We start from the raw sequence: 14,390 nt of genomic DNA, 5'->3' as shown, positions 1-14,390 counted from the left end.
TCTGACTTCTTTCTGAATATCTGTTTCTTGTACGGAATCAAGGTCCAATTTGCTCTACCTTCTTTTCTGAATATGTTTTCTTGTACAGTAATTAAGGCCCAGTTTGCCTCTGACTTCTTTCTGAATATCTGTTTCTTGTAGAAGGAATTAAGGCCAGTTTGCTCTGAATTCTTTCTGAAAGTATCTGTTTTCTTGTACAGGTAAAAATTTTAAGGCCCAAGTTGTTTGCTCCTGGGACTTCACTTTCTGAATAATCTGTTTGTTTCCACCCCCTTGTACAGTAATCAAGGCCAATTTGCTCTGACTTTTTTCTTTCTGAATATGTTTCTTGTACAGTAATTAAGGCCAGTTTGCTCTGACTTCTTTCTGAATATCTGTTTCTTGTACAGTAATTAAGGCCAGTTTGCTCTGACTTCTTTCTGAATATGTTTCTTGTACAGTAATTAAGGCCAGTTTGCTCTGACTTCTTTCTGAATATCTGTTTCTTGTACAGTAATTAAGGCCAGTTTGCTCTGACTTCTTTCTGAATATCTGTTTCTTGTACAGTAAGTAAGGCCGTTTGCTCTGACTTCTGTCTTTCTGAATATCTGTTTGTTGTACAGTAAGTAAGGACCAAATTTTGCGCTGACTTTCTTTCTGAATATACTGTTTCTTGTACAGTAATTTAGGCCCAGTTTTGCTCTGCCTTCTTTCTGATGCTGTTTCTTGTAAGTAATTAAGGCAATTTGCTCTGTCTTCTTTCTTGAATATCTGTTCTGTACGTAATTAAGGCCAGTTTGCTCTGACTTCTTTCTGAATATCTGTTTCTTGTACAGTAATTAAGGCCAGTTTGCTCTGACTTCTTTCTGAATATCTGTTTCTTGTACAGTAATTAAGGCCAGTTTGCTCTGACTTCTTTCTGAATATCTGTTTCTTGTACAGTAATTAAGGCCAGTTTGCTCTGACTTCTTCGAATATCTGTTTTCCTTGTACAGTAATTAACAAAGCCAGTTTGCTGCTCGACTTCTTTCTGAATATCTGTGTCTTGTACAGTAATTAAGGCGCATTTGCTCTGTCTTCTTTCTGACTCTTTCCCGATATGTTTCTTGTACAGATAATTAGGCATTTTGCTCCTTTCTGACTTCTTTCTAATGTCTGCTTGACAGTGGTTAAGGCCAATTTGCTCTGATCTTTCTGAATATGTTTCTTGTACAGTAATTAAGGCCATTTGCTCTGACTTCTTTCTGAATATCCGTTCTGGTTTTACCCCTGTAAAATTAAGGCCAGTTTTGCCTGACTTTCTTTCTGAAATTTAAATCTGGTTTCCTTGTATGTTTATTAAGGGCAGTTTGCTTGACTTCCTTTTCCCTGAATATCCCCTGTTTCTTGATACCAGTTAAATTAAGGCCAGGTTGCCTCTGACTCTTTTGAATTTATCTGTTTCTTGTACAGTAAATTAAGGCCAGTTGTCTTTTTTTGGACTTTTCTGGTTCGAATTATCTTTGTTCCCTTTGTACAGGTAATTAAGGGGCCCAAGGGGTTTTTTTGGCCCAGTTTGCTTGACCTTCCCGTTTCCTGAATATCTGTTTTTCCTTGTACCAAGGTAAATTAAGGCCAGTTTGCTCGGCCCTCTTTCCTGAATATCCCCTGTTTCTTGTAAACAGTTAAAATTAAAGGCCCCAGTTTGGGGGCTCGACTTCTTGCTGAGTATCTGTTTCTCATACAGTGTTCTGAAAGCTTTGCTCCAACTTCTTGCCGAGTTTCCACCATTAAAAACAGTGTTTTTGGAATTTTAGGTGAACTTCTAATGACAACTGCAATAATTAAGTTTTAAGTCATGATTATTTATTCTTTTTGTTTTCAAGGTACATGTTGGGACTCGCAGGGATTCCATCTGTGATACAGCTAGCCGGTTTTGTCTTTATGCCAGAGAGCCCCAGATGGCTGGTGTCCAAAGGGAGGTGAGTTTACCTTTTTAAGTTAATATGGATATATATATATATATATATATATATATATATATATATATATATATGTATATATATATATATATATATATATATATATATGTGTGTGTGTGTGTGTGTGTGTGTATATATATATATATATATATATATATATATATATATATATATATATATATACACTTTGTGTGCAGCTATCATTTTCAACATGAAATCATTCCCTTTAAAGAGGGTGGCTCTAGAGAAAAAACTATGCTACAGTTATTGCCATATTCATACTTTATCTGCAGAATCAGCACTAAAACATTACACAACTTTAGCTGCTTCTTACACCTACACAGGAGGCTTACTAGTATTACTTACGTTATATCCCCCATACACACACTGTACCATTTTCCCTCCCCTTTTCAATGCCTCTATCTTGATATTTATCCAAACCTCTGTAGGCACTTAACTTCTCATAACACTCTGAATTATATACACTTTTCATTAACCTATAACTGTACATTCTTACCACATAACCAAATCATCTCAAACTATACTCTGATCTATATTTTATTTATCGACATATTTCTCACCCCATCAGTTCTTCTTAAGCCGCAAATACTCACATACAGTACATCTCAAATGGTTCAACCATTTTTTTATTCACATTCTTTCCTTGTAGTACGTGGTATAGTAACTCTTTTAATGTCGTTGTCCTAAAAAATAATTTTTATGATTAAAAGAATGAAAATATGGTGTTTTCAAGTGATGTCAATCTTCCTCAATACTTGGAAATGGTGCAGTTAGCCAAGTATTGAGTCACTTCCTAAATCTTTAGCTACATGAAACTTGGCCTGCAAAGACACTGGAAGATGTAAGTACAAATAAAGAGGGGATCACATCTGGAGTTCATTTAGTCTCACTGTAATTCAGTGGTAACGATCATCCTCTGAGAGAATGAGTCAAGATTTATTTTGTTTAGTATATGGCTGCACTCTTGTATAACCATAGATTAAATAGTCATCTTATATGTATATAATATATAATATTACTTAATATAATATATTATATATTATTTTAATATATAATATATATATATATTATATATATATAATATATAAAACAAATTTTATATCTAATCCTTTCTTTATTTAAGGGTGTCAGAGGCCAGGGATATCCTCGTGAAAATCCGATCTCCAGGCGCTGACATTGATGGTGAATTACAGGCCATAACAGGGGCTGTCAATGAAGCACAGGAACAAGTAAGAAATTAAATTATTGCCTTAGAGAATTATAATACTGTCATCATTGGTATTATTTTAATGATAATTAACAGGATCAACCTTTTTTTTTTTGGAAATGAGGCCTTTTGGCTCCATTGCAAGAATACTTTTAACATACAATTTAAAAATGTAAATGCTGAAGTATCATTCATCTTATAACTATAAAACTTTGTGCATATTATATTTGGATTCATATGAAAATTGAAAATGATTATATGCTTGACAGTATCCCTACCTGGTATCTCAAGGATGTTGTGAAAGAACTTCCCTAGTAACTGGTCCTCTGTTCCAGCTGCAATCAAATTTAATTTGGGCAGCCATGCCCATCTCCTAATTTAACATTGGAAAAATTAAACATTTTCATCATATTTATGTAGGAAATGCTTGCAAATAATATTTAGATGAATCTGACAGAAAACAGGAATTAGCCAAGTGTTGCGTTATGGACCTGTAAGGAAAGCTCTTATTGTTGGATGCCTCCTTCAGTTGTTCCAGCAGATCAGTGGAATCAATACTGTCATGTGAGTGTTATGTCTGCCTATTCTGTTGCACATCATATGATAACATAAGGGTCAGATAAAATGTGCATGGTAGAGCAGGTTGATAGTCTAGGATGGTGTGAACTAGTAAACAAAAAATTCTAGTTTTAAACCTAACAAACAAAAACCTGATCTCTTACAGCAGTGCCAAAGATATTTATAAAATAATTTTTTGGGAAAATGACAAAAATATGTAAATAGCAAGCATGAAATACATGGATATAAATCGCTTTCTTTTTCTTCATGTAGGTATTATAGTGCTTCCATCATCACAATGGCTGGGGTTAGGGACCAGTCAACAGCTATCTGGCTGGCAGCAGCCACTGCTTTTGTCAATTTCTTTGGCACATTCATTGGCCTATACTTAGTAGAGAAACTAGGCAGGAGACCTCTTACCTTGGGTTCTCTCTTGGGAACAACTGTTTCACTGCTCCTGTTAGCTCTGAGCTTTCAGATGGCATTTGACCACAGTCCTGAAGCCAGTCTTCCAGTGAATGGTACCTGCGATTATATGTCGTAAGTATTCTTCTTTTATTATCAGAATGCGAGAGAAAATTATGTAATTATTCTTGACACACTCCAAATTATCTATACTCTTTAACACCGACTTTCTTACAGATGTGGAGTTTGCACAAGCAAAGCACAATGTGGCTTTTGTTTCATGGGGGATGTTGACACTGTTCATAATTCATCTTGCGTTCAAACCAATGCCACAGCATATAATGAGGTACTAATTATTATTGTTATTACATACTAGTAGTCATAAGAAGAGAATTTTAAATCTTATCCTATCAACTTATTGAAATGCTTGCTCAAACTTTGTAAATCTTCAGTCAACAAATACTATATATATATGTTGCAGGAAATTTTCATTAATTGACAAACTGAAGGTAACTTTTACCTGAATCATATACTGTATACTACTTACTTGAGAGTTTAAGTGACATATTCATTCTTAATTTCCCAGAGAAGTCTGGAAGGATTCTGTTCCAATTCAACTCTTCTGGAAGACCATGTTGTCACCTACGCGTATGACTGGTGCCCTTACAAGTATGCCTGGTTGGCCATTCTAGGATTGGGTCTCTACCTCTTGTTCTTCTCACCAGGTAGTTTATCGTTAATCATCCACTGAAAAAAACAGCTTTGTTAATGATATCATATTTTAAGTATCCACTACTATTTTATGTATGCTGTTTACCTTTTAAATAATGATGAACCATCTATACTACCGAACATTATTTTCTAAATTAAGGGTGTTAAAGTAATCAGCATATATTTTCTTTCTCATACTGTCACTTTTTCCCTTTAAATAATGATGCATGTTCAAACAATATTGCACATTGCAACTTAATAGATTATTTTCTGTTCTTAACTAGGAATGGGACCGATGCCCTGGACGATAAACAGTGAGATATACCCTGGGTGGGCACGTTCCACCTGCACAAGTTTGACCACATCTGTTAATTGGGCATCAAATCTTATTGTCTCATTCACTTTTCTTACCTTAACTGAGGTACTCCTCAAACATGGTGAGTGGTTTTTTTGTTTTTGTTTTCTCATTTTGGACCTTTTGCATAACTGAATCATGTTTAAGAAAATATTTAAAGTGAATTTGCACAAGCTAATGGGAATTTATGTCTGTGGAAACTTCATCCCATATTACTAAAGTTTATCTTTTTCAGTGAAAGTACTTTTTATTCACTGTCAACTTCTTTTAAGATGCACTTCCTTTGCTTTAATGTATTAACTTCTACTATTTTAGTGGGATTAATCATAAATGGCTTTAACCTCATGGTTTGGGTATTTGATATTAGTAATAAGTTGATATTATCCTTGACAATTATTATATATGTAAAGTTATATCAACCAATAATTGGAATGTTTATATTCAGAGAAATATTTGTACAGTATCAGAATGCTAATAGTATTGGTTATCATAATTATCACTTATTTGCTTTCATTGTAATAAGCATCATATTATTATTATTACAGCTTCTGCTACTCTCATGCTAACTATTATGAAACAGGCCTTGCCAAATAACTACCATATTATTCTAACCAGATCACTGAACCCCTACTCTTGAGCCTTACCAGGGATCGTCTGTGCTACTCTAGATAACCAAGACACCTGTGCTTAATGAATATCTCTTAAATTGCAGGGACCTTTTATCTCTACATGGGTTTGGCAGGTTGTGGCACCATCCTCTTCTATTTTGTCCTGCCAGAGACAAGAGGTGTCCCTCTCGAAGAAATAGAGGGCCTATTTTCTGGGCCTCTCTGCTCCCTGTCTCGCCATACAAAGAAGAGATAGTACGATTTTGGTTGCTTATATACTGAATACTGAACATTTTCTTAATAAACAAGGTTCTCTTGTAGAGCTGTGATTGTTAATATTTAAAAATAATTTTATTGAAGAACAGGGTGATTTTTATTTAATTTTTTTGTTTGTCTAATAAAACTCAGAGGTATGTTCTGGGATATTTTTTCACTTGTTAGGTATAACACACAAATATGTATCATAATATGTATTCAGCATCAGAACAAGTTTATTTGGAACAAGACCATATGACCTTAATTTCCTAATCGAGCATTCACAAAACAAACTGCCTAATGTAAACAAAAAGTTATTAAAAGAATGAGAAAAAAAATCCAACAGAAGACATGACTACATGCATTAACAGTGGATAGCAAAAAGGAAATTAAAATGATTAAGAATCAACTCTCTTCTGCTTGTCACTTGAAAAACATTGAATGACATCATCTACTGTACATATTCCACCTATGTGTGTGTGTGTATTTATATGTTATATGTAAATATTTGTCCTATAACAATTAATTACTAAGTTATGCCAGGAACAGAGGAATACTGTACTTTGAATTGTTTATATAATACTGTATACAATTTAATTATATGAATTTAAACTGTGTTGTATTAAACTGATGTACAAACAAAGGCATACATTTTGTCCCTTTGGGTGAACAAACTCTTAACCAAATTCAGGTAAGTGATTTATTGTACGAGTTAAGCGTATCTTAGTTTAACCAGTGCACTGAGCTGATTAGCAGCTCTCCTAGGGCTGGACCGAAGGATTAGATTTTGTTTATGTGGCTAGGAGCTAATTGGTTACTCAGCTACGGGACCTACAGCTTATTGTGGGATCTGAACCACATTATATCGAGAAAAGAATTTCTAACCACCAGAAATAAATTCCTCTGATTCTGCTTTGGCAGCAGAGGGCAGTGAACTCAGGCTTCCTAATTGATAGGCGGGTACACAACCCACTAGTCCAGTGAGGATCTGATATACTGTATAATTAAAGTATTTATGTTTATACCATTTGGCTATAGAACTTTTTCTAGTAAAAGCATTTTAAAAAATATTTCAATATATTATGGGATACATAATCAGTTATTTGAACCAGCCTACCAATATACAAAGTAAATGAAAAGCAGCTGTCCAGAAATATTTATTTTACCAAGCTTTTTGGTTACTTTGTAGCTTTGACTAGGTTCAAACTATTTGTAACTTTGTCTTAATAAATTTGTAAATACGTACTAGACTGTCTTACCATTGCCATTTTCAGACATTGCTTCTTTCTTTTAAACTGAGGTCTGTAGACCTTCAAACTCAATTCGTGGAGACAAATATCAGCAATAGATACTAATCAAATACCCAGGGATTATCTTGACATATATTAAACTATATTTGTGAAGTAACAATGAAAATGCAACGTTCAAGTGAGAAAAAAAAAAAAGCTATATTTTACTGTTTCCTGCCCAACGTTTGCAAGCTGAAGGGAAAGTCCTCGCATTCACATACACGTGTCCTCTTTCACATGCACTGTTCTCCATTAAATAATATACTATAAGGTCCCTCCCTACCTGCTACGGACCTGGCAAACAACGGCCCACAAACCACCCTCCCTCCCACTTTGACAGAAAGATTGCTTATTTAGGTAATTTTCTCTCTCCGGGAGAAAGGTTCAAGATGTGCATAATAAAAGGGGGGGGGGGCATTTCTGAAATTTAAGGATCCGGAAGTAAGGTTTAAGATGTGCAATAGAAAAAAAATACCAGAGCCATTTCTGACATTTAAGGATAAAGTAAAGGTCAAGATAATGTACAAAATTATCTTCCTCACTAACTTTACATCTACAATAACTTACTGTCACGAGTACAATTTCAACTTGAAATCTGTCAAAAGCCTTTAAATACAGAAGTTCATTAATCTGACTTTTCAATTTACTAAACCTAACAGATTGCACGACAATATCGATAAACCTCCTTATAGATCGCAATTAGCCATAACCTTACGCATAATTACAACGCTAGCGCTTGGCCTGAGGCACGCAATAGTCTTGCCTTCACATCAGATTTTTTCTTCTTCTTTAGAGGAAGAAAGGTAACACATTTATGCTAGGTCACGTAATGCAAACAAATTATGCACCAGGATTACAATATCAAATGGATGTCTATTTAGTAGTTCCTGGTTCCTAAGCCTCACTCCACAGAGTTGCGGTCACACGACACTGTTTACGAGGGGCAAAGCTTCATTTCCTCATTTACTTTATTATTTAGTTCAACTTTGATTTATGTTGCTTCAAAATATTCATTTTAATTCATGTCTATTATCCTTTTCTCTGCAACAATAGTAACCCATGAAAATTACAGATGTGCACGAAAGAAACAGATCGTGGTCAACTTTATTACATTTGTAATTGTTTTCATATATTTCTTAATATAAGGGATGATTTTATACTTGATCCAGTAGTGTACTTAACGTACTCTAACTTGATACAAGACAGGTGAAACTACACAACTATTTAAATGATGCAGTCGCCCTTATTTTACGGGTAAGCGAACAAAATGCGGCTGCGTACACGTGTTCATACGTAATCACGTCATGTAGCCTGGACGGAAAATAATCCTTGGAAGATTACCTCGTCGAGGCCATCCCGTTTTCCCCTCATATACATACCACAGCAAACGTTTTGACAAGAGAACTTATCTCTAGCTAATCAGTTGATGAGACTCTCTCGTAAACTGCGAGTCTGCGACTAGCAGTCTACTAAAACCAAATGCCTAATTCACGGCCTAAGTAAACAAAGGCATCATGGGTTTCCATGAAAATGCACTCATTTCAGGGGATCGAATACGCGTCTAACGGATATGAGCTCCTATATATCTGACACGTGAAAACCTATAAGATATGAATAATCTGTCGGTAATTATCTCCACCGTGAATTCACGACTCTTCCGTGAGCAACTGCCGGAAATGGAAATACTGAATAACTGATGAAAACGGATATCATTCCACAGATCTGCATGCAACCATACTCATAGATGTCTCCCAAGAGTACACGAAGGACAATAACAAATATTCAAGTAGGGTTTTAAGTTGTTCTTTATGGCAAGAATATGATACAGCCAGTCATTCGGAATTTTCCCATGGCTACGTGTGTGAAGCCAAGTCCAATCGTCTCATCTTAAATGACGATTTCCTTCACGTCCAGGTTTCGTTATGACACTGATAAATAGACTTGTTTTCTGTACTTCAGCGTCGTAATTACTGCAAATGACATCGGCCAGATCGCACCATTGATAAAAAGCCTTCCATGGCGCAGCGATGTTCCTAATGATATCGCTAGTCACTGACGCCAGTCTGCAAGCCTTTGTTGTGCTGTTTGCCCGCCAACTTTGTCGGCTTGCTTGTACGCCCACGGGCTCCTTTGTAATACCGAATTTGACGTTTTAGGTTGTAATAGTCGAGTGTGTGTGGATTTACCAAGGATTGTGTTGTTTAGGAGCCCGAAAGGAAAAGAATTTCATATAGTTATATTTTTCCAATATGGGTTGCCTAAACTAGGGGGTAGTATCTGCAGAGAAATGACAGGAAACCGATCGTGGATGAACCCCAAGTAAAGGATACTTTGGAAAATAGAAAAAAAAAAAAATGCTATTCCATCATCTACTAAGAAGGCTCATCACCAATACTGATGTCTACAATCTGAAACAGAATGGATATCTATCGCGCACGCGCGCGCGCACGCACACACACACAAACAAAAGCATCTCAATAGTTCAGAAACAGAACTCAGACTAACATTTTATTCTAAAACAAGAGACATCAGTCCAATATGAATTTCTACACCCGGAGACAAAATGTAGATCTAACACAAAAATCTAAACTGAGACACGTGAAATATCTGATATCGAATCGCTAAAAAAAGAAAAAAAAACTTGAATAACAAATTCCAATAATTATCTGTACTCAGAAATATGAGGAATTCCTGACACCATGTTTACTTAGATAGTCACAAATATGTAAAACTTCTGACAACTAAATTTCAGATTAACAGCTAAAGGAGACTATATATATATATATAGTATATATATATATATATATATATATATATGAATAATAACTTGATCACGAAGATATAAAACGTGATGCTATGGTATAAATAAAGGTTTTTTTTGCCACGAAGGAAAAAAATGAAAAAACGAGTTGGCCGAGTACTTTCGGTCCTATTCCGTTTTTTCATTTTTTTCCTTCGTGGCAAAAAAACCTTTATTTATATATATATATATATATATATATATAGATATATAATATCATAATATATATATAATATAATATATATATATATATATAATATATATATATATACATATATATATACATACATACACATATATATACATATTAAATATTATATATACACATATATACATACATGTATATATACATACATACATATATATATATATATATATCTATATAATATATATATACATCTATATAGTATATATATATATATATATATATATATATAGATATATATATATATATATATATTCTATAGCGAATCCCACAGGAAAATGATAGTCAGAAATCCAAGCGCTTTAGTGATATCCGATAATCCAGGATTATCGGATATCACACGGTCACAAACCTAACCTAAATTACAAAGTAACTTTACAGTCCAAAACATGTAAAAACTGAATATATTAATTTTGTTGCTTATATTTATCTACAACTTTTTTCATAATGAAAGCATCAAGTTTAAATCAACCAAGACTTAAATTTAGAAAACATTTCTATTATTTTACTTGATGAACAAGATTCAATGATATTCCTTTTAACTGTGTCATTACATGGGATTAAGGCTCTTGCTTGACTCCAGTTAATAGGATGGTCTAAATCTCTCATATGTACGAATAATGCATTCGATATTTGCCCAGTTCTCACAGAATATTGATGTTGTTTGAGACGTTGTGAAAGAGATTTACCGGTCTCTTTCACAACGTCTCAAGCAACATCAATATTCTGTGAGAACTGGGCAAATATCGAATGCATTATTCGTACATATGAGAGATTTAGACCATCCTATTAACTGGAGTCAAGCAAGAGCCTTAATCCCATGTAATGACACAGTTAAAAGGAATATCATTGAATCTTGTTTCATCAAGTCAAATAATAGAAATGTTCTAAATTTAAGTCTTGGTTTATTTAAACTTGATGCTTTCATTATGAAAAAATTGTAGATAAATATAAGCAACAAAATTAATATATTCTGTTTTTACATGTTTTGGACTGTAAACGTACTTTGTAATTTAGGTTAGGTTTGTGACCGTGTGATATCCGATAATCCTGGATTATCTCTTTTAATTTTTACGGAACTCAACTTTCTACGGAAGTGCATGAACGAGCAAGTGATGCCCAAGTCGATTTTACCAGTGAGAATTCTTCGCCTAGCAGAGCGACCTTTCGACGAGTTTCAACGCATCATACTTCAGAAACACATCGACATCACAAAAGTGGAAGTAGATGATGCGTTCCGTACACTTAGAAGCAGACGGTATAGCTTTAATCAGACCGTTCCTGTCGATTGGAAGAATCGGATGCTGGATTATTGCTACGGAAAATTGAGAAAGTGCTGCAACCGTCTTGAAAGGAAGCTCCAAGTCAAGCTGAAAAATCTTATTGCTGAAAGCAACTGGACTAAGCATGCCAACGTGGACTTCATGATTAATTTATTTGACAAACCAGTGGATAGTGCTACGACAGCGGCTTTGGGATATGGGTTAAGCATTGGTGTATTTAATGGTAACCTGGACTGTGTCGACATCCCCCTTCAAAATCCTTTTTTTTGTTATTTAGAAAAATTTAATCAAAACCTATGCCCTGATGATATCAATATTTGTAAAGGTATTGTGTATGGTGCTATGAGTAAACCCTCTCCCCCTAATGTACCCGTGAGATTTCTCCAGGCTTTTAAGAAAATTAAAGAAGACGAAACAGTGAAGGTGACAAAAGCAGATAAATCTAATGCAGTGGTAATAATGAATAAAAGTGACTATATAAGTAAAATAATGACATTGCTAAATGATACTGATACTTATACGAAACTGAGATCTGACCCTACACAGACAGTTAACTCCCATTTTAATAAACAAATGAAATCCATTTTGAAGGGCTTGGACCATTTAATTAAACAGTTTACACCTCAATGCGCCTCCCTACCTTATATGTATGGCTTAGTCAAGACACATAAAATCAATAACCCTATCAGACCAATCATTAGTTCAGTGGGCTCAGTTACTGATAATTTATCTAAATGGCTTGTAAAAATTCTTACTCCTTTGGTAGGAAACATTTCTAACACGAATGTTAAAAACAATATTGATTTTATAAACAAATTGAATAGTTTAAATTTGAATTATGATTTTAATATGGTTAGTTTTGATGTTGTCTCTTTATTTACAAAAGTGCTTGTAGATGACTTACTTGAATATTTGGAAGAGGAATTAGAGCGTCAATGACATTTCCTTAGTGTAGCAACATCTCATTGGTCCTCATAAGGTTATGTATCAAAAATAGTCAATTTTGTTTCAATGGGGAATTTTTTTGTACAAAAGTTTGGCATGGCTATGGGTAATCCCTTATCCTCCTGTCCTTAAGCAATATTTACATGGAATTTTTGAGACAAAACTCTTACCAAAAGGAATTTTGCCCCAAAAAGTTATTTGGTTTAGATATGTTGGATGATATCTTCTTTGTATTTGGCCAGTTTCACGAAAACCAAAAAAACTCCAGGAATTCCTTAATAATCTCAATAATTTAGTCCCTTCTATAAAAAATTTACTGTAGAGGAAGAAAGAAATTGTAATTTGAATTTTCTTGATGTAACTGTCCATAGAAAATGATAGAAATTTCACCACCTTTTCAGTCTTTCGAAAATCAACTAATATTGCCTCTTTTGTTCATTACTACTCCAATCACCATCAAAATGTTAAATTCTCTGTTGTTTCTGGGATGTTCCTAAGGGTTTTACGTGTCTGTAGCCCGCAGTTTATTGATGCTGAAATTAAAACTATTTATGATATTGCATTGAAACTTAAATACCCAAGGACTTTTGTAGATGTGGCATGGAAAAGAGCTAGAAAAACATTTTACTCAACTAATGACAAACTTGAATTTAGTAAGCATAACATTCTAAAATTACCTTATGATGAAAGGTTTTTAGATATTCCTAGAATTTTAAAGCTTTTTAACATAAATGTTGTTTTCAGTAATATTAATGTCAAGAGTTTAGTAATCAAAAATTTCCTTCCTAAAGATCTTCCAGGCTGCATATATGAAATTCCTTGCAAAAAGTGTGATAAAGTCATTACGGACAGACCGGCAAATCTCTTTCACAGCGTTTCAAGCAACATCAATATTCTGTGAGAACTGGGCAAATATCGAATGCATTATTCGTACATATGAGAGATTTAGACCATCCTATTAACTGGAGTCAAGCAGGAGCCTTAGTCCATGTAATGACACAGTTAAAAGGACTATCATTGAATCTTGTTTTATCCAGTCAAATAATAGAAATGTTCTAAATTTAAGTCTTGGTTTATTTAAACTTGATGCTTTCATAATGAAAAAAGTTGTAGATAAATATAAGCAACAAAATTAATATATTCAGTTTTTACATGTTTTGGACTGTAAAGACACTTTGTAATTTCGGTTAGGGTCAGAATCTGTTTAAGTTTGTGAAGATGTGATATCCGATAATCCTGGATTATCCCTTTTAATTTTTACTCTTTTGATAATTAACCATCTAGTATTCCTGATCTTGTTTGTACCTGAGGCCTTCCTCTCCAATTGCACTTTAGTAGCTCCTTGACGATGTCTGAGTAAAGACGAAAGCGCTTGGATTTCTGACTACCATTTTCCTGTGGAATTCGCTTATTTATGAAGTCACGTGCATCTACTGTGATTTTTTAAGGATATATATATATGTATACATATATATATACAAATATATATACTATATATATCTATACACATTATATATATATATATATATATATATATATATATATATATATATACACATTATATATATATATATATATATATATATAATATATAATATATATACATTATATACACAATATATACACACACACTACAGCAACCTATATAAAATTATATATTATATATATATATATTATTATAATTAATGTATATATATTATCTATATATATATTATTATATGTATAATATATAATTATATTAATTTTATATATATATCTATTAATTTATACTTATAGATATCCATTAATATTATATTATACATTATATA

The 14,390-nt window shown here is 33.5% G+C and overlaps 1 protein-coding gene across 3 annotated transcripts in view; it reads left to right on the top strand.

Moving 5' to 3' along the window:
- Positions 1–7,308, top strand: part of LOC135208563 (proton myo-inositol cotransporter-like) — a 34,498-nt gene extending 27,190 nt beyond the window's left edge. For all 3 annotated transcript variants that reach the window (XM_064240885.1, XM_064240886.1, XM_064240884.1), the window contains exons 6-13: positions 1,845–1,940; positions 3,085–3,190; positions 3,626–3,732; positions 4,000–4,266; positions 4,369–4,477; positions 4,718–4,856; positions 5,127–5,279; positions 5,910–7,308. In XM_064240885.1, coding sequence (XP_064096955.1) covers positions 1,845–1,940; positions 3,085–3,190; positions 3,626–3,732; positions 4,000–4,266; positions 4,369–4,477; positions 4,718–4,856; positions 5,127–5,279; positions 5,910–6,061 — 1,129 coding nt within the window. In that variant the 3' untranslated portion in view covers positions 6,062–7,308. The remainder of the gene's footprint in view (positions 1–1,844; positions 1,941–3,084; positions 3,191–3,625; positions 3,733–3,999; positions 4,267–4,368; positions 4,478–4,717; positions 4,857–5,126; positions 5,280–5,909) is intronic.
- Positions 7,309–14,390: the final 7,082 nt, after the last annotated feature.

This window comes from Macrobrachium nipponense, chromosome 35 (assembly GCF_015104395.2).
Source record: "Macrobrachium nipponense isolate FS-2020 chromosome 35, ASM1510439v2, whole genome shotgun sequence".
NCBI lineage: Eukaryota > Metazoa > Arthropoda > Malacostraca > Decapoda > Palaemonidae > Macrobrachium > Macrobrachium nipponense.
The sequence above is the reverse complement of the archived record's forward strand: the minus strand, read 5'-3'. Positions and strand labels throughout refer to the sequence as shown.